Source organism: Trichogramma pretiosum, unplaced genomic scaffold (genome assembly GCF_000599845.2).
Source record: "Trichogramma pretiosum strain Unisexual culture from Peru unplaced genomic scaffold, Tpre_2.0 scaffold20, whole genome shotgun sequence".
NCBI lineage: Eukaryota > Metazoa > Arthropoda > Insecta > Hymenoptera > Trichogrammatidae > Trichogramma > Trichogramma pretiosum.
This window is the reverse complement of record NW_019641696.1, coordinates 1,729,564-1,751,087: the sequence shown is the minus strand read 5'-3', so window position 1 is coordinate 1,751,087 and position 21,524 is coordinate 1,729,564. Positions and strand designations below refer to the sequence as shown.

General features: G+C 41.2%; 2 protein-coding genes across 8 annotated transcripts in view; one reads left to right on the top strand and one right to left on the bottom strand.

The window, feature by feature from the left end:
• The window catches only part of LOC106656540 (potassium voltage-gated channel protein Shal), a 107,379-nt gene that overhangs the window by 26,638 nt on the left and 59,217 nt on the right, over positions 1-21,524 (bottom strand). For all 5 annotated transcript variants that reach the window (XM_023462136.1, XM_014377572.2, XM_014377569.2 and 2 more), the window contains exon 3: positions 3,206-3,394. In XM_023462136.1, the coding sequence (XP_023317904.1) occupies positions 3,206-3,394 (189 nt within the window). The remainder of the gene's footprint in view (positions 1-3,205; positions 3,395-21,524) is intronic.
• Positions 10,538-19,759, top strand: LOC106656542. 3 transcript variants are annotated; one of them, XM_014377574.1, is made up of 3 exons: positions 10,538-10,583; positions 17,638-18,354; positions 18,421-19,759. In XM_014377574.1, the coding sequence occupies exons 2-3, from the start codon at positions 17,673-17,675 to the stop codon at positions 19,038-19,040; spliced, it is 1,302 nt and encodes a 433-aa protein (XP_014233060.1). In that variant the 5' UTR covers positions 10,538-10,583; positions 17,638-17,672; the 3' UTR covers positions 19,041-19,759. The 3 variants fall into 3 exon arrangements, with proteins under 3 accessions (XP_014233060.1, XP_014233059.1, XP_014233061.1); XM_014377573.1 differs by lacking the exon at positions 10,538-10,583 and adding an exon at positions 17,369-17,455; XM_014377575.1 differs by lacking the exon at positions 10,538-10,583 and adding an exon at positions 17,489-17,568.

The following is a 21,524-nucleotide window of genomic DNA, read 5'->3' as shown; positions in this document are numbered from 1 at the left end:
CCGGGAAATGTTTCCCCTCCCCCTGCGCGAAAAAAAGATTGCGATGCACGGCAGGTGATCGAATTCGGACATATATATTATGCGTTTATGTCTGGATGCAATTATAATCAAGTCCCGACTCGTATAGCACTAATATATATGGGGCAAATTTCCTGAAGTGTCCTAGCGCTCTGCCGCACGGCATTTTTTGGCCGAATCACTCAATTTCTAACTCGCTGTAAAAGTATCAAAACGCCCCTCAAAAAAATAACTAACTAATGATTTTGATAGGAAATTTTCTCAGCTTTCTGATGGTGAGGTCCGATTTTCGGGAATTTTCCATTTTCCCCTCGGAAAATGCAAGTAAATATTCAAACTCGAATATCTCGAAAAACGCCATTTTTTTTGCGTTTTTTATTGTTTCAATCGAAAGATGAGGTCTTTTTACATCGGCATGGTCGTTTTCAGAGTGTATTTTTGATAAAAACGAAGGAAAATACGGGAGGTTTTAGTTAGCGCTCGGCCGCTCGACGCGATTTCCAGCCTTGCGCGGCTCGCTGTAACTTGTAACTCGCTCTTATGACATTGTGATTTGGCTGGAAAAATTATTAAACATATGGTTTCGATAGGAAATTTTCTCAGCTTTCTTATGGTGTTTTTGGATTTTCCGATAATTTACATTTCCACCAAAAAAAATGAACTTGAAGATCTATTTTCTACTTTTTCTAATGAAAATGTAAATTATCGGAAAATTCGACTGCACCATGAGAAAGCTGACAAAATTTCCTATCGAAAGTATATGTTTAATAATTTTTCCAGCCAAATCACAATGTCATAAGAGCGAGTTACAAGTTACAGCGAGCCGCGCAAGGCTCGAAATCGCGCTGAGCGGCCGAGCGCTAATTAAAGCCTCCCGTATTTTCCTTAGTTTTCATCAAAAATACACTCTGAAAACTACCATATCCGATGTAAAAAGACCTCATCTTTCGATTAAAACAATAAAAAATGCAAAAAAAGTGGCGTTTTTCGAGATATTCGAGTTTGAATGTTTACTTGCATTTTCCGAGGGGAAAATGGAAAATTCTGGAAAATCGGACCTCACCATCAGAAAGCTGAGGAAATTTCCTATCAAAATCATTAGTTAGTTATTTTTTTGAGGGGCGTTTTGATACTTTTACAGCGAGTTAGAAATTGAGAGATTCGGCCAAAAAATGCCGTGCGGCAGAGCGCTAGGACACTTCAGGAAATTTGCCCCATATATAAATTTTCCGCTAACGCGCGTTAATAAACGATATATATGGCATGCGTCGTATACACTATCGTATAATATTATTAACGTATATCTGCAACGTCGAGTGATATGGGTACAGACGCATACAGATCCACATTTATACATATATACCCCAGCGACGAATGATTGAGATACATCGAGGAGTAAAGTACAGCAGCAGCACACGCCTACACGCCGGAGCTGGGCGCAAGTATTATTATACTCGAGCTGCTGCTGCTGCTGCTACAGCGGAGTGGCCCTGTCCTGCCCTGCTGCAGCCGTTGTGTGTACTTAGCGACGAATAAACACAGCAGCACAGCAGTCGAAGGATGATGGATCCCGACTGTACTGTACCGTATACGCGTTTTACGCTTATAAGGTAGCAGTATAGCGCGAGGGCGATAAGCACCGCTGCTGTATCCGCGAGAGCCGGGGCTAAGGTTAAGCCCGGGCCGCGAATAAGCTACTACTGGCTAGTGTGGCTGGGGTATCTATATATACGTGGGCGAGAGAAAGAGAGAATCGATTCGCGATCGATACAGCAGCCACTGCCACTGCGTTATATAATACATCGATATTATGTATATATATCTGCGAGCGCGAAGTCGCGGCGGCGGCGGTGGAGATTAATTTCCGGGTGGGCTCTTCTCGCTCGTATATAGCCTAAGGTATTTAATTTCGTTATGTATCCTACGCGTGTGGTATAGTAGTATGGTATAGATGTATATATACTTTCTAACAAACGAATGGGTATCTTTAAATTCATCCGGCTTTCGCAAGTATGTACATCTATACATCTCCATGTACCGTTGCTGTTTATATATGGGCTATATCGCGTCAACTGTCCTCGCCTCTTGGCTCAGAGTTGGAATTTGATTTTTCATATTTTATTCTGCTTCCCAAGGGTGAATATGAGAAAATTGTTGAAACATGATTTTTTATGTAAAATTTGATGAGAAATTTGTTATGAAAAATCATATTCACAACCTCCAAATACCTTAATTTCTAAAATTCAGCCTCAGTGGTAAAAATAAACATGTTCGTATCCAGCAATATGGCCAATATTCTAATCTGTTCATCAATACATCAAAATACCACTTCTGATAAATTTTGGTCATCGGCAGACAAACTGACTTCGTTATTGAGCATGATAAAAGTCAAGAATCAAGGAAAATTATAGAAACCCCATGTTTTATTGACACATATGATGCTCAATAATGAAGTCTGTTTGTCTGCCGATGACCAAAATTGAAGGGAATGGAGCTTTGGTAGTGTCGATGAACATATTACAATATTGGCCGTATCGCTGGATACGAACATGTTTATTTTTGGCTTTGAGACTGATTGTTAATAATTTAGGGATTTGGTGGTTATGAATATGATTTTGGATGGCAAATTCCTCATCAAATTTTACATAAAAAATCATGTTTCAATAATTTTTTCATACTCAACCTTGGAAAGCAGAATAAAATATGAAAAATCAATTTCCAACTGTGATCCAAGAAGGGAAAGACAGTTCACGTGATATAGCCCATATACGTGTAACAAAGAAGAAGATATAGGTTTGGGTGCGCGCCTCGTCGCAGTACAATGACGAGAGAGAGAGTCGCCCGGTAGAGCGTACGTAAGAAGCTTATACGTATACGCGAAGAGAGCGAGAATTTCAGTTTATATCGACCGTCGCGTAGTCGTCGTGGGCCTAGATATATATAACATGCAGCAGCAGCCAAGCCAAGCCAACTTGTCGACTTGATCAAAGTGACTGTCGTCGCTATGTAAGGCTCTTTTCTCTCCTCTATAGTCGAGCGAGACATCGGCATCTCTTTCTATCTCTTTTGTAAAGAGAAGAACGCCGATCTAATGGCACTACGATATATTATTCAAGAACAGATATCATACAAAAAGCGGTTTATACATTATATATATATATCATGAGATTTGTTCATCGCAACTTACCGTCGTCTTCTCAAGGCACCTCAGCAGATGATGATGCTGCAGCTCGAAAATGTCTTCCTGCTTGAAGCTGTCGTCGAGCTCGAGGCCGGACTCCTGGGCCGCCAGCCGGGCCTCGGCCGCCTTCTTCTTGCTGACGAAGGCCGCGCCGCTCGACGCCTTGGCGATACGGATGCGGGCCAGTCGGGCTTTCTGCACGCAGAAAATAAATCATTAATTATTATATTTGTTAACCCTCGAAGCAATTATCGCGCATATGTACTTGATATTTATTACGCTATGATTATTAGATATGATATAATGCAGAGCGAGAGCTCTCTGCTGAGAGCCCCGCGTGTGGCTATATATAGGCCTTATGATATATCCATGAATACATTGGCCTAGGCTGGAGCAGCAGCAGAAGCTCGGCATGCATGGCCCTCGCCGCGCACGCTCTAATCCTTGAATTTCCATTTCAATTTGAATATGTATATAATGTTCCTTTGCCCTCCTCCTCTTTCCCAGGCAGCAGCTTTCTCTCTCTCTCTCTCTCACGGCCTAGCTTACGGCTCTCGAAGCTACTACTACCCAGCGAACGCAAATACTCGCGTTTAATATAATGATGATTTTCATATAATACCCACACGCTGCAAGAGTCGCACGACGCGCGTGCAGATGTGCAGAAACTTAATTGTTTTCCCTGATTCCGCGCGCGTCGTAATAAACACGAATTAAAGCTCGCTTATGCGCGAGGAAGGTTGCGAAATTAAATAATGAATCGATTCCGAGGAACAGTTAGGAAAAGTCGTCGTCGTCGTCGTACGTATGAATAATAATACGTGCGCGCAGCGAGCATAGGTTTTAACCGGAGCCTAACCAAGCGCCGTACAACGGCCAAGATGGAGCTGGAGTTTGAATTGTAAAGACCAAGTCGCGCTCGCTCGATTCCCGCGAAACGTTATATCGATTGTCATACTTCTAGCCAGAGCCCACCCAACTTGGCGCGATTTCTTCGAGTGTGTTGACTTTTGAATATATTTCAGGAGGATTCACAGCTGGCATGTGTACCCAAGAGAAGTGACGTTACGATTAAATAACTTTTCTCTTAGGTCAATCTTGTATTCGTAGCCAGAACGGTGTATAAATTGTGCGCACGTTGCAATATCTTCGTTTTACCAGAGTGGGTCGTTATATAAATATAGGGGGAAAAAAGGGAAGAATCGGCAATAATACAAACTAAAAATTATTATTCATGAAAATTGACCCTATCGTTGAATTACTCGCAATTCCTCTCACCCATCCCCTGCTGTAGCCAAATAATAACCATCGATTTGTAAGTATGTAAGTATCAATAAAAGCTCCTCTGTTGCCTAAAGAGAAGAATGAGAAAAAAAGAGAGAGAGGAGGGAATAAAAAACGATAACAGACACTCCGACAGAGAGAGAAAAATTACCCGTTTATGTCCGCGAACATTGTACATCGGGGATAGAGAGAGAGAGAGAGAGAGAGAGAGAGAGAGAGAGAGAAGAGCTTAAAATTCAGCCCACGTAATATGGAAAAATTTTGCCGAATGAATGCAACGACTTGGTCGTCGTCGTCGTTTTTACTACTATTCTAGAGCAAAAACGCGTTAGATATATTTTCCTATCTCTCTCTCTCTCCCTTTTTTTACCCTCGCGTCGCAATTGTGTGTCTATATATGGTACGAAGGCAGAGAGAAAAAATTTTGCGCAACGAGCTCGTCTCGACTATCAGAGCGAAAAGAACAATTAAATCTTTTTTTCTGCGAAAAGTATCACCCGAGCTTGATTTCCTGTAATATACCAGCTCGACGTATCAAAAAATTTACGAGTTCGCGGCCTGTGCATTATGTGGCCGACGCCGAGATTGCTCTTTTTCGAGGCAGCGGTAAGCCCGATCGCGGCCCATTAAATTATTCAATGTCAAAACGTGGAATAACGCGTCGTGCACGGGCATAATCAAACGGCGCGTATCGAAAATTTTAATATTATCGCGCGCGCGCGTGCTCTGCCACGCGCCGCCGGTCACGGCTGACGTAAGATTGATCTCGATTACTTATGGACTGATGCGTAGTTGGTCCAGCTGCACACACACACGTGGCGAGTTCGCGAAAGTGAAAACAGCGAAACTACTGCGCAATACCAAAACGCGAAAATTATTTATACGGTGATTACTCGGGCGAAATCATTTCTCAAATTGGAAATTTTGCGCGGAAGCTTACGATAAGCTCATTACAATATGTGTGCGCGGTTTTGATAAGCAGCTCGCGCGGAGATTGAAGTGCGTACCCGCGCCGAAATCATTTCAATAATTCAGAAAACTACGTAGTTTCGGCTTATTTTTCGCGGACGGTGTGTTACAACGTGTACGATTTTCCCGGGCCACGCACGTGCCGGGTCTCGGCTGCTAAAATATTATACGCACACACACACACACACACACACACACCGATTGCGTCATTGACGTACAAACTAGCATAAATTGGATTTATTATTACATTAAAATCCAATCAATCGCGCAATAGTTACACGGCTACGTGCGTTAATTAACCATCATCATCGGATGCTGCTGCTGCTGAACAAGCTTCGATTTTCAATTTCTGCTTATGTACCGAAAAATAGCACCGGCAGCAACAACGCGAAGGTCAATATCAAGAGCAGCAGCAGCGTGTGTATATAATACCATAGAAAATGAAAGTTATTTCGTGCCGATGTAGGCAGCGAAGGTTAATTTGAATGCTGCCAGCTACTATACGTTCCGTACTGCGTTTACAAGGAGCACCGACAATCTAGGTGCGTGCGTAGTCGTTATATATAGTATTGGAGGCCTCGGTCACGTGCCTGCCTTGTCCGAGAGAGAGAGAGAGAGAGAACAGAGAATGCAATTATATTTGCAGGAGATTAACAGAGCGAAATTAATTTACCAATTTACCAAACATTACTGCTGCGAAGCTGTAATATAACTTTGAAGAATACGCATTTGAAGATCATTGTTCATTCACGAGCTTGCGGACCAGCGAGCTTTTTTTCTTTCGTGCGAATGAATTTTACAACGACTGCTGCGGGTCGAGGCTTAATTTAGCGCCACGCATATATCAATGACAATAATAAAGTGACATTCGAAGCTCCGCATATACAGCTACGATGACGATGCATCATCGGGCTTGCAGCGAGGCTTCGATTGAGAATCGCGCGCGCATCCTAATTAATCCAAATTTAATAATTAACCCATTTTGGATCATCGACGCCATTGTGCGTATATGCCGTATGCATGTGCCGGTGCACGCATAATGAGAGCTCTGCAGCTGCTAATTGTGCACATTCGATTTCACACGAATGATCGAAAGGTCTATAAGTACGAATTGTCATTTTGATATTTTTAATATCGTGATTTTTAATTCGTCGCTCGAGGCATTTGTAATTACGCGTCGTCCGTGCGGAATCGAGGTCTTCTCTGCGCGCTGGATACCGCTAAAACCACAAAGGACACGAGGAGAGGATGATCTCACGGTACGGATCCCTGCGAATGATTAATGAACAATTTAACGCGGGACTGGACATTCGAGCGAAGCGCGAATCGTAATATGGCGCGTGTGCGTATTATTATATTGCGATCGCACACACACGCAAACGCATATATATATATATACAGGAAATGATGAACGGGCTAAAATAGAGAGCTGTTCAAGGCGACTGCGAGTCTCGCGGCTGGGTGCGTGTAACGCGATTGAGTAGTAGTCGAGGCAGCAGCGGCAGCAGCAAGGTGAAGGTGATTATTAACACATCGTCGCGGCAATTTTATTAGCCTAGTAGGCGTTGCACACGAAGATCGACGGCGACGACGACGACGCGCGACGCACATATGCTCCCGTTCGTAATGGTACATTTGCACACGAGAGAGAGAAAGAGAGGGTAAGAGAGGATCGAAAAAGAGAGAGGAGCCCCGCGCCCCGCGATACCAAAGTGAATAAGTAATGTTCAATTTCAGCGCGGCGGGCTAAGGTATCGCGAAGGAGAAGGAGGAGGATGAACAATTCCATACCAGAAAACTTTTTCTGTAAATTTTAACGCGGCAGCGTGAAAATATTATACGCGCTACTCTCGCGCTCAGAGCAAAGAGGGCGTCGTGTATTTAATATTGCATATCTCGACGAGTACGAAACTACGTGCGATAGCTCACGGTTGAAATTTTTCGAAAGCATGTATAATTCATATTAATGAGAGAATGATACCTTTTTCTATGATTAATTTTTGCGTAGAAATGACGTTAATAGGCTACTTGGTTTTCGTGGTGCTATGTGGAGAGGAACATTTTTTTAAAATGAAATTCTCTTGGTTTGTACAGGAATTTTAGATTGAATACCAAAAATGTTAGCGATAAAAAAGTTTACTTGTCGTTGCTTCGTCGTTACAAATCGTTTTCAAAGCAAATCCTAAAAGAGCAATCTACGATACAAAAAATATTTGTAAATTTCAAGTACTTTTGAGGGACGTTCGTACCGGAATATTCAAGCGGGCATGACCTTTTATGTTACGTTTACTTAAAAATAACAAAAGTGAAAAGTGAAGTGCCAATATGAAAACAAATAGAGTGGTACTACTAGCATTAAAATTAATGTAAATATTCTGCTTATTTACTTGACCAATGGGTGAATTTTTAAATGAAAATTTTAGTACTGCTGTTATTTTGTGAGATTTGATTTCGATGCATTAAAAGAAACGTTTGAAAAGTATGGAGAATTAAGATAAGCATGTTGAAAATTTCCCGTGTTTCTCGTCTTTTTATCAGATATATTCACAATAGTTCACAGGTCACCGCTAGATGGTGTATGACCGAATTCTATTTCAACCGAAAGAGAAACAACAAATTTTGAGATTAAGTAAAGATTAAGAAATTGGATACATATTCCTTCTCTTCCAGGTTAATTAAAATGTCATGCATAATAATTTTTTTAAATACCAAATTGATCGTTATATCGCTCTTAAAAGAATTCGTTTGAGTCGATGAAAACACATCCAGTGTTGACCAATGTTAAAAAAGAAGGAAAAAAAGGAGATACCCTTTGACGGGCGCGTTAAAATTTTCATTCGAAACTTTTGAATACATAAAAGGGAAGAGTTTTACGCGCGTACCGACCAAAAATTTCGCCATAAAAAACTGTATAATACGAGATTAAGCGCGAGTACGCTCTTGCTCTCTTATATAGCTTCGTTATTTTTGCAAAGGAGGGCGCGTTCTCGACCCTCGAACACACGCACATAGAAGAGCAGAGCAGCAGCCGCTTTCCTTTTATACGCGCTGATTTATGCGTAAAATTTTATAATCATCTCGTCGAGGAAGTTCGCTGCAGCAGCAGGCCGCCGAGCGTGAGTAAATTTTGCGCGCACAAGATAAAAGTACCAATCTGTTCATTATACACGATCTGGTACACGCACGCGCGTATACACGGAGAAAGAACAACAAAGGAGCCCCCCTTTTTTGAATCCGTTGCGCTATATATACGCGCGTTTATATACACGATACAGCCAAGACTTTATCATCGACGGTGCACTGCTCGGAAGTTTTTGCGCATCGTTAAAAGTTGCCTCTCCCTCTCTCTCTCTCGCGGCAGCAGCAGCAGCAGCAATTAACGATTTTATCCGAGCGCGACAAATCACCGGGGAATTTACGAGCGCGTAAAAGCCCGTGAAGGATTTAGTATTGAATAATCCACGACAACAATGCCACTTGTTTAACTTTCCACGCTCGCATATGTTTTTGGGCGCGCTGCACTGTGCCATTATACACATAGCTGCCGCTGCCGCTGCTGCTGCTGCTGGTCCAACGCCAGCTTGAATAATCTCTTCCTCTCTCTCTCTCTTTTTTTCAACGCGCTTGGAACTTCCTCGCGATATATATAATCGTAGCAGCAGCAGTCACATATGTACGCACACAATATAGTATTAATAAAGCAAAGTTTTTAGTACAGTAGAGAGCTAGAGCTGCCACGAAGCGTTAATTCATCAACGCCGTAGTTATAAAGCTCGTTCGCAAGCACGTGAAAATTCGCGTAAAGTTTCGCGTATTGCCCCGGCCGTGATGTGTTTAGCTCGTGGTTAATATTTCCTCTTGTGTTTTTTCTTTCGTACTGTACTACATGATACACGTGGTCGGTGCTCGCGTGAGCGAAATACAATATTCACCCATACCCCCCGAAAATTTTCAAGGACCTCGGGCCGCGATAAGTTTGTGGTACATAATCGAGAAATTAGTTACGCTCCTGTTTTTTTTTTCTTTTTTTTTTTTTTTTTTTTTTTTTTTTTTTTTTTTTTTTTTTTTTTTTTTTTTTTTTTTTTTTTTTTTTTTTTTTTTTTTTTTTTTTTTTTTTTTTTTTTTTTTTTTTTTTTTTTTTTTTTTTTTTTTTTTTTTTTTTTTTTTTTTTTTTTTTTTTTTTTTTTTTTTTTTTTTTTTTTTTTTTTTTTTTTTTTTTTTTTTTTTTTTTTTTTTTTTTTTTTTTTTTTTTTTTTTTTTTTTTTTTTTTTTTTTTTTTTTTTTTTTTTTTTTTTTTTTTTTTTTTTTTTTTTTTTTTTTTTTTTTTTTTTTTTTTTTTTTTTTTTTTTTTTTTTTTTTTTTTTTTTTTTTTTTTTTTTTTTTTTTTTTTTTTTTTTTTTTTTTTTTTTTTTTTTTTTTTTTTTTTTTTTTTTTTTTTTTTTTTTTTTTTTTTTTTTTTTTTTTTTTTTTTTTTTTTATCATCGATGTTGTTCGTGTAATCGACTTTCAACGACGAGACGACGACGTGGGAGGGACACGCGTCAATACACATTTCAGGCTTTCCTCGAGCATTAATAGCCACGCGCTGCCTTCTGTGTACAACAATTGCTCTTCTCATTATGAGCGGCATATTGTCTTGGGTAGTATACCGAACGCGTTATATACATACCAAGCTGCTGCCGCTACTGCGCTCCGGCACGTGTCTCGGAGCCAAAGAGGCTACTTTGCCCGCGCGCGCGCGCAGCACGCCTCACTGTTCACACGGCGCACAGAGGAAGAGGTAAAATTATGCTTTTCTTTTTTCTCTCTGTTTCTTTCGCTCGCTCGCTTCTCCGTTCCGATACATATAAGCCGCGCGCATGTGTGTGTGTGTGTGGAAGGATGGATGTGTGCATACGCGATGCTTATCCGTGACAACGAGCACGATGCATATACGTATATGACACATATATAGCGAAACATCGAATGGAAAACGTCCGCTTTGCCGAGTGATGAAAATTACTGGCGCACAACTTTTTTTTTCGCTGCCGCCGCCACCGCTGCTGCTGCTGCTGCTGCTGCACAAAGGAGACGAACGAACGAGCGGGGAGATTGAAAAATTGAAGCGAAGAGTAGTAGCCTTCAGCCATACGTGAGTAAACTATTTCTTTTTTTCTTTTTTTTTTTTTTTACTCTGCTTCGTTTTTTTTTGCTGCTCTGCTTTCGCGACGACGACGACGACGACGACGAGTACATATATCCTCTGCTTTTTACTGATTCATGCATAGTACGTATACATACACACACTCATATGTGCGTTTTTTGCTTTGACGATAAATAAATTACACCAACGCGTAGAGGGCTACATGTGTATACACTATATGCCTAATGGCTTACACGTATATGCCCCTGAAAATTCAAGTTGAATTATTTTCCACCGACAAATGTAAAGACGAGGTTAACGAGCCCAAAACAACATTCGGACGACGGTACGTGTACGTATCGTGCGCCGCGCTCAAAGTGCAGCGAGCTGCGCGCGGGCTGTGTAAGTAGTATAAAGTATATAATATGCATGGTATGTATGCACGGAGGTAAACTTGAATTTTTTGAATTGTGTGTGTGTGTGTGTGTGTGTGTGGCATCATAATGCCAGGAAGACAAAAATTAACTGGCACTTTTGGTTGGGCGTTGCACGCGCGAACGTGTAGCAGTGAAAAAAAGGGTAAACGATGTAAACAAGATTCGAGACATTTTCAGGGGGATAAACTTTGATTTATCTATGAAATTTTTGCTGGTCAAGCAGTACAGCCGCGAGCTCCGTATATATCCAACAATGGACGGGGACGGTACACGAGTCAAAAGACCAAACCTAATCTCGTGATTAAATTAAAAGCTCTCTCCAGTCGAGAATAAGACACGCGCGTGCTGCACAGCGAAAGGACAATCGCATCCATGTGTGATGTACTTATGCACAAATGTTCGGCTGCGCGCAGCTGGGGGGGGGGGGGGGNGGGGGGGGGGGGGGGGGGGTAAAACGCGGAGCTTTCGCGGCGCAAAAGCACAATAATAGCGACCCAAGTTTATATGTAATAAGGACCCTTAAATATACCTATATACGTGCGAGTACACACATCGCGCAAGGAGACGCGGACTATGTTGTCCATGTGTGCTCGAGCTGTACGCGTGTGCTCACGTACGTATTGTGCTTGGCGTGAAAATGTGTGTCACACGTGCTGCTGCTGCTGCTGTTGTGCATACAATGACGTCAGATCATATACATTCATATACCCACCGGGCGCCACAGAGGAGAGCAGCAACTGCACACACACGCACACACACACAAACACACACACACATATGCGTATGCACAAAGCGCACGCTACATGGCAATCTCTTTGAAATTGAATTCACTCATTTTACTCATTTTCTATCTTTTATCCAGCTCGCAGGATTATGTGCACTGCTGCGTGTGTGTGTGTGTGTGTTCCTTGCTCTTATACATGCGGACCGGAGTCAGTAAATGAACGAATTGAAGCGCGCCTCGCGTATGCACACATACAAATGCACGACGCTGCCGAAAGACAGATTTATGTATGTCGAATGGATGTGCATTAACGACGACGACGTCGACGACGACAAACAATGACTGAAAATTTTCCATCAAAAGCAATTGAAAAATAATTCAATTATGAGAGCTCTGCTGCAGCTGCAGCAGCTGGGCTAGTAGTAGTAGTAGTAGTAGTAGTAGTAGTAGTAGTGGTGGTGTTGGTACATAGGTTGTGCAGCAGCATACGCAGAGAGCGAAATGTGCTGCAGAGAGAGCCCAAGAGAGGGAGAGAGAGAGAGAGAGCTAGATTCTGGATTTTCGCGTTGACGTTACGACGACGAGGACGACGATGACAACACGCGTAAAAGCATATCCTTTGTATCCCTTATTTGAATGCGTTATAACGCACTATACTACCGTCAGAGTGATTGAAAAATATGTTTGCGCGCGTACTCGAGGAAAAAAGGGAGGAAAGGTACCCAACGCTTCGTACGTTAAATATTCAATCAGACATTTTTTTCGACGTCGACATCAGAATGTAAAAAAAAAAAAAATCCTTTTTTATGTATTTGCTTCGACGATCTAAGCTACACACACACATATACGCGTGGCGTCAAATCGTCGTCGCGCGGATATGTCATAAGCGAGATAGTAGTAGTAGTAGTGGCAGTACGAGTAAAGCCGCACATATCCCTGTATGTACGTGTATGCGAAGCGAGGCTCTGTACTCTCATACATATAATACGATCAATCCCGAGCTTGATTGATCGAATTTTCTGCAAGCTCCGAGTGTGTGTGTGTTGCGTGTGTTCGTGTGCTTTTAGTCTCTAATTAATTATGAAAACCCAACTGCTGCTTTTTGCGCGCGCGTATGTTCACGTGTACGTACACCGATATATATGTACGCATACGCACGGACGCGCGGGATAGATTGGCGCGCTTGTATACTTTTGCTAAATACACGTTTGCCTTTCGGTCTTTTTGTTAATTGTTCGAAACTCAATGAGACTTTGCGAAGAGATGTTCTAGCTGTTGAGTGTAAAAAAAAGCTACGTGTACTGTGTTAAAAACCTTAAATTTAATTCAGATGTAATATGGAATCAGCACACGATACTGAAATTCATTTGACGTAATTTTACGAGGGATTTTTGTTGAAAATTGATTTATGGGTACTGATTTATTTTCTTATATAAATTGCATAAAATACCCACGAGAATGCAATCGTATGAATTATTTTGAAATGTTTTCACTGTGCGTCAAATGTGTTTTGAATATCATAATTAATGCCTGCTTCTGCTACCAAATGGCGAGTACACCTTCATCTGTAAATCTACAAGTGGCAAAGTGAAATAAAAGTATGAGTCGTTTTAAAAATTTTTCAAATTATGGATATGATCGTCCGAAATGTCGAAATTCGTAAACAAACACCCATAAAAAAAGAGAAAAGAAGTAAAGGTAAAAGATCGCACGCAAAGCAAACACGCCGGGAAGTCTCGAGAATGATAGAAATTTCAGAAATATATATATATCTAGTTAATACGTGTGCAGAGCTGTATAAGCTTTTGGTGGGTCAGCCCGAGCTTGAATTATTCATTAGAGGCAGGCGTGTAAAATTGCATCGTATACATACGTATATCTATTCACGCACACCCATATTATACACAGGTAGTACATACGTTCGCACCGCCTACGCCACAACTACCGTGTGATCGATGCTGGTGTTATTTTAAAATTTCACGCATCGACACGGTCACTCACTTTTTATTTGTTATTTTAATTCTTCGTTTAAAATTCTCGTACGCGGATGCGCCGCCGCCGCGCGCGGGTTACCGCCACGGCCGTCGTCGTGCGCGCGTAAAAATATTACGCACGCGCCACCGCAGTTTGGCGGATATCGCGCGCAGCTTCGAGTATAGGTGTGAATTAACGTCTCGATACCACGTCCCGAAAACGCGCACTGTAAGCCCTTTGTTTTCGTCGAAAGAAGCGCTTCGTTGAATTTTTTTTTTGGGCGGTGTCTTTTATCGTTATACGCGCAAAAAAAAAGGAGAAGCCACGTTCGTTAAAAAAAAAAAAGCTGGTTGATCGTTAAATCTCCCCCACACGCGCCATCGATACGTGCACAAACAAATCGCAATCAACTCGATTTGTTTATGCTAAAAAATAAAGAAATACAAAAACAGCGAAATAAAACGTACACGAAAAGAAGCTCTTTATCGAGCTTGCATACATGGAAATCACGGGGCTTTATGTATAAACTCCCACGCGCTCATTGCCGCAGGTAAGATAATCAACGCCTCGTGTACGTATATGTATATGGCGAATCAATTTAGATGGAATGAACGTGGATGAAAAATTCATAAGCACCGCCATGGACCTCGGCAATCATTTTCTATACATACTTTCGAAAAGCTCAACGATACTCGCACGCACTCGCGTCGTTGGCAATAAGTACTCGCTTTTTACTCTCACGGTAGTAGTTGATTGCACTCGAATTAGGGTATATAATTGCGTCTCGAGGCGCTACAAGCCTCCGAGAATTCTCCCTCTCTATCTCTCTCGCGAACGAAAGTTTTGTTGCTCCCTCGTACATAGATACGCGCGAGCACAGTAGCAGCAGCGTCTCAAAACTATATATACTATACTATAAAGCTGGAATAAACAAGCGCCGAGCTGCTCCGCGCGCATAATACGATGCACAAGGTGCAACTTACGAGTCCTACACGAGGAATTTCTTGTAGCAAAGTTTTGGAGCTTGCAGCGCGCGCGCGCGGGAGCATCGAAACAGATGGAATAAATCATGAGATCTAACTTGCTGCGTGACTCTCTCCCCCTATCTCTCTCTCTCTCTCTCTCTCTCTCTGTCCCACAGTAAAATGAACATGCACATTTGAAATGGCGCTTTGAGCCTTTAGCCATTTATATGTATATGACATATATTATATATATGTACGTGTGCCTGGGTGCGGTTTCGAGAATCCACTCTCGCATTGAATTAAATTTTGCTCATCAGTCCTTCAAAGGCCGGGCTCTGTATAGCTCTGCGGACCCTTCTATAATGTCGTGCATTCGATGCGACCAAAAGATATTAAACGAGGAGAAAAAAAATATACATAATTCGTGACGTGTGCCAGCCTCGAATGAATCGCATTTATACATCTTTTCGCGTGACGATACAATAATAATAACGGCAAATTTTTTCACTCGATCGCGAAATATCTGCCGCCTCGCGCGTATAGCCGTGCGCGCGTTGCATTTTATTCCAAACGACGAGTTAAACGCCTCGGTTGTAAAAATTCAAGCTCGCAACTACTTCCTCCTCCCATTACCCATGTATTATGCGCTTAAATCGACTTTCCATCCGCTTCTCTCTCCCGCGAATGTACGTGCGTATACGAGAGCATATAGGAAGCTGCAGCATAGATACGATTTTTTTTTTGCCTCCTTCTTCTCCTCCTCCGCTTCATTCACATTATACTTATAGGCTCGTGCACAAGGGGGAGGGCGATAAAATCTGACTGATGATTATGTACCTCTCTGGATAGGCATTTTATATGCAATATCGAAAAAAAAAAGAATTATAATCACGAGCTCTTCGCATCCTTATGATCCTTTTATGCAACGTATGGGTAATAAATATGATCAACTTTGCCGCACATGTGTCGTGATTGATGAGACTAAATATCTTACATATATTATATAATGTCGCGTCACGGTATGTCGTATTAACCCTCCCCCGAAACATCTCTATCGTCGTCGTCGTCGTCGTCGCCGTCGTCGTCGTCGCATGCCATTATTCGATGCGCGGTTTTTTATTTGCGGGCGTCTAAAACGAAGGGCGCATCGCTGCACACATACACATACACCGAGATTACCATCCCCGATGCTCACTCTGTGTATAATACATACAATGCACATTTTATACCCGCACGGGCGAGATGTATCGTGTTAGTTGTGAAACACCAGTGACTCGATAAATCAGTGATGCGCCCGTTTTTGAACGACGCAATTTCGTGCGGTGCCGCACACACATACACACACACACACACACACACACACGTACACAAGCTCACACCAAAGTTCCATTAATCATAGTATCCGCAGCTTGTGCCGCTGCTGCACCATTATATTGAGCAAACACTCGCGTGCACACACAAAGAGTTAGAGGAGCGCAGCAGCGGCAGCGGCCACAGCAGAGGCGCAGTGACCCGTTAAGTATTTTAATTCGTCGTCGATGAGAATAATAATAATGATAATAATAACTAGCAAACGCAAAGCGCCCACGCAAAACATTGCGAGATGTATATAGCTGTATAATGTTTATACTCGTGTCGCTATTCACAGCATATAGAGAGAGAGAGAGAGAGAAAGAGAGGGTCAATCGTCATTCCCGCGCGCGCATTATGTCGGCGTTAAATCGATTGTTAATGTGTTCGCGTGTGTATTTAGAATTTATCAAAGGGTACTGCTGATCGCGCGGACCAAGTTTTGCGCTTGTATAAACTCGAGCTCGCGGTTTATTTAAATTTAATTTATATACACACACACACACTCCTAGGCGAAACGCGTATAACGTTGTTACAACAAATATTTGCAGGCCATACGCAATGACTTTCACGTACTATATGCCGTGATATATATCTGTACTGATCTCGGCCGATTGGAATTCGTACGTACGCGAAGCTCTTCTCTCTCTCTCTCTCTGCGGACATTGAATTAGTTATTGATGCGCGCGCGTGTCGATCGTTATCGGTCGATATATTTAACGGCGTGTTGACAAATTAACAAAAAACATAAATAAATCGATTATTGTGCAGCGATCGTGAACTGTAATACGCGCCGAGTAATTGCCTTATCAACAGCTGTCGCGTTTCTTTCGTTTTCATGGTCATGTGCGCGGGTTATTCGCGGAGCGCCATTATTAATATGTCAATCGAAATAATTCGAGATAACCGATTTAGATTAATTTCTATGTACGTGATTTGGTTAAATTAAATCTTTTTTCATGTAGAATACGTGTTAGGCACGTTTGATCGCACGAGGAGCGATATTGTGCAAAAAAACAAGAATCATTATAAGTATTAAAAAATATTTGATCGTCGATCGAGTTTAAATTGCCTGCGATACGAACTAATATTATCCCCGAGCGAATAAAGCGCTCGAAACAATACGACGAAGTTTAAATAATAAACATCGTTTCCATACACTCGAAAACGTTAAAAACGATCGTACTTTTTTTCCAACAAAACGATAAAACGAATTATTAGTCGAGATCGTGCTCGTTATATAGCGCGATGTGTGTAAGTGTATTTTATGTGCAAATTTTCAATGCTGCTAAACATGACGGCGAGCGATCGGCTGCCGCTCGGCGTCGCAGTTCATACTTTTGCCTCGCGAGCGTCGCTATATAATAATGTCGCTCGCTTTGACATATGTTTTCATTTGCATTATAACGGCCTATTGCGCTGCGCTGACATGTAAGTACACGTACACTCGCACATACGGACGGGCAATTATTCAAATATTACAAATCACATTCGTCGCGTTGAACGGGAAACAATTTCACGTTGTTGCGGAAGTTAATAGTGGCGTATATCGGATCGTTTGATGTTCGAGTACACCAAACATTTATGACTGATTTGCTTTTTTTTTTTTGCAGACGCAGGAGAATGTCGAATAAGTATTATAGACGACATGGATATCAAGAATTCGCCGATGGTCGTTACCCAGGATGAGAAAAACGATCGGCCGAATTTCGTGTACCCTACCCCGGACGACCCGGCCAATCTTCGCTTCGACGAGGGCGAGGAGATATCCGTGTTCTGTCCGGGTCAGGATTTCCGTGGCATACGCGTCACGGAGTCCGGACACTTGCAACACTCTGCCGCCGGTGTCGGTGGAAAGAAAAAATCACAAAGATCCAACCGTATCGACGAGGACGTGGAGACCGTCAGATGCGTCCAAGGCAACAAGATCAAATTCGACGGCAAAATCGTGGACTTCAAGACTCTGTCTTGCAACTGGACCGAGAAGGCGAGCCACGGCCCGGTCATGAAGGAGACCAACGAGAGATGCTCGAGGGGTCGGAAATACGCGATCGGCTTCGAGATGGCCGACGGGCGATTCTTGGAGACGATACACCTGTGCCACGACGAGCAGGTGTCGGAGACGCTGTGGTCGCACAACGTCGTGCTGCCCACGAACGTGCACGGCTTTAGACAGAAAAATCCCAAGAGGCCGAATTTCCGGGCTGGTTTGCTTTACAAAAACATATCCATGTCCGCAAAGTGTCCTTACAAGATAACGAATCAGCTCGAGACGCTGAATCATATTCTTGGTAAAAATAACGGCGAAAAATACGTGTCCACCGAGCTGCGTAAGTGCATGCGATGATTTGTGGAACTTATCGGTTACATTTTTAGTCGAACGTCTTCTATTGCAGGCGACACGAAATTCTTGGCAAGAGGACACCTGACCGCCAACGCCGACGAGATCTACAAGACCGAGCAGGAAGCCACCTTCTTCTACGCCAACGCCGTGCCCATGTGGCAATCGATCAACGAGAATCCCGGAAATTGGTACCTGGTGGAGGATTACGTGCGCGAGCTGGCGTTCGCGAAGAGACGACCCCTGGACGCCTGGGCCGGTGGCTTCGGAATTCTCGAGCTGGAAAACAAGCCGATCTTCTTGACGACCAAGAAGCAGATACCCGTGCCGAGGCTGCTGTACAAGTGCGTGGTCGACCGGGAGGCCAAGGAATCCGTCTGCTTCGTGGTCGTCAACAATCCGTATCTGAGCAAGAAGGAGTACGCGGCGAACGGAGACAAGTACGACAGATGCGAGAAACTCAAGGCGTGCAACGCCATCTTTCCGAATCACAACGATCTGGAACGCGGACTTATGTATTGCTGCAGTCTGAACGACTTTTATCGAAGGAACAGGCAGCTGCTGGGATTGGACGAAGTCGAGAAGTTCTTGAATTACAAGGTCATGAAGTTGCCACCGGTCGTGAGAGCCAAGAAGGCATTGAGAAAGACTACGAGAAAGACCGTTAAAGGATAATAAAATGATGGCTTTATTCGTAAATACTCCGAAAGTATTTCAATGACACGGAGACTTGTGATTTTAAATTTTATTTATTTTTCCCTGCAATAATTGATTGAATTAATAGACTAAATATTTTACAATCCTCTGAACTCAACATTTGCTACTATTTTTGACTCTCACGTATACAAATTTATTTTTCGAATCGTGTAACTTCAGTATTTGTTATCAGTACTGATCCCACGAAACCTTGTACACGTGTGTTAGCATACAGCAGGCGCTGCATTTAATTCTGCAATGCCACACATGGCGTAATGTGATGTATTTAAACGGTAAATAATCTTTGTTAGGTTAGTTTCTTATAGAAATTTGGCTGGTTTTTGCATATTTACATGTATAGTGCAGCAAAGATGAAAGGAAATTTTGCATATCTCACAAAAAAAACTATTGGGATCGCACGCAATGTAGAATTTTTTTAAATCATCGAATGATTAATTCTTTACAAAGGTATGACATTTGAAACAATGAGCATGACGCAACAGTCGCAGTAAAAAAAAGAAGGGGTATTATTATTATATTGACGCTTTTTACGAAGAGTAGTAAAATCGACTTCCTTGTTGCAACGATTTTTAAGATTTTTACGTATTATATTACTAAATACAAGAAAAAGAATAAAAAATGGAAATTACATATCTTTACATATCTTCCTCATTCAGATATGGGGCGAATATTGCTCAATTTTTTAACTCGCTCTAAAAGTACCTAAACGAACCTGGAAAAATAACCAACCAGTGGTTTCGATAGGAAATTTGCTCAGCTTTACGATGGTGAGGTCCAATTTTCCGGAATTTTTCATTTTCACCTCGGAAAATGCAAGTAAACTTTCAAACTCGAATATCTCAAAATGCCTCATTTTTTTGCGTCTTTTATTGTTTTAATGGAAAGCTGAGGACTTTTTATATAAAAAATAGTTGTTCTCAAAGTGTAAAACACATAATTTCTATGAGAGACAACTAGAAAAATAAATAAAAATATGGTTTTTATGCGTTTTTTCCTCATCTTTCTCGAGGTGCAGTCCGATTTTTCGATTCTTTTCATTTTCATAAGGAAAAATGGACTTGAACGTTTATTTCCTATATTTCCTCGTGAACATGTAAATTATCGAAAAATTCGACTGCACTACGAGAAAGCTGAGGAAAAAATGCATAAAAACCATATTGTGAATTTTTCTAGTTGAATTACATAGTCATTTCTGCGAGTTGCGATTACAGCGAGCCGTGAGTCGCGTGTCTAGGCGGTCGCATGGCCGAGAACCGAATATGTTTGCTCATATCTCTCATAAAAATTATGAATATTACACTTTGAAAACAACTTTTTTATGTATAAAGACCTCAGCTTTCCATTGAAATAATAAAAAACGCAAAATATATTTTACGCATTTTGAGATATTCAAGTTTGAAAGTTTACTTGCATTTTCCGAGGTGAAAATGGAAAATTCCGGAAAATTGAACCTCACCATCGGAAAGCTGAGCAAATTTCCTATCGAAATCACTGGATGGTTCATTTTTCCAGGTTCGTTTAGGTACTTTTAGAGCGGTTTAGAAATTGAACAATTTCGCTTAAAAACGCTGTTGCGCGGGGCGCTAGGAGTTTTGAGAAATTTCGCCCCACATATGGTTTCAATTTAAATCTCAAGATATTGATTAGAATTGCTCGAATCACAGAAAAATGTTATAAATTATTTCAATTTTACATGAAAACACAATGCTAACTATTATTTAAAATAAAAAAAATTTATTCGAATAATTGCATTTTGATTAGAATCTAAAGATATCTAAGAATATTAAAGATATTCGCTATTTCTATTAAAAAATATCATTTTAGTTACCATTTACTGCTCACTAGAACTATTTCTTACATAAAACTTTTGCGGCTGATTCAGAGATTCAGATTCTCCAGTGTTGATAATGATTAAAAACTAATACAAAAAACTAATTACCCGAAAAGTTAAAGACTGGTCTGCGCTAAATCTCAACATCTACGAAGTACACATAATTATTTTGGTATTGATTAAAAGATTTTCGTACAATCATTATTAAAATAAAGCCTTTTCTGTAAAGTAAAGAATGAACGATAAACATTAGTACCAATTAACTAGTATTAATGTAATTATAAATAATAAAAGATTTTTAAAAAAATTATAAATAGTGCTTAATCATTAGGTCTAGATTAAAAGAACAATTCAAGAAAATCCGTATTCGTTAAAGCTTCATTTTTGGCGTAAAACAGTTTTAATCGACTACTCGTCCGTTCGATAACAATTTTAGATAAAAACATAAAATTTAAGTGTCAAACGTCATAGCGAATAAATTTTATTACTTATAATTCATACTTATTATTCAAAATGGCGGTTTTTACCGTGATTATAAAACTACAGGATATTATCAACCAATTTAGTAGTTACTTTACGAGTTATCACGAGTGTTGGAATGACGTTTATTT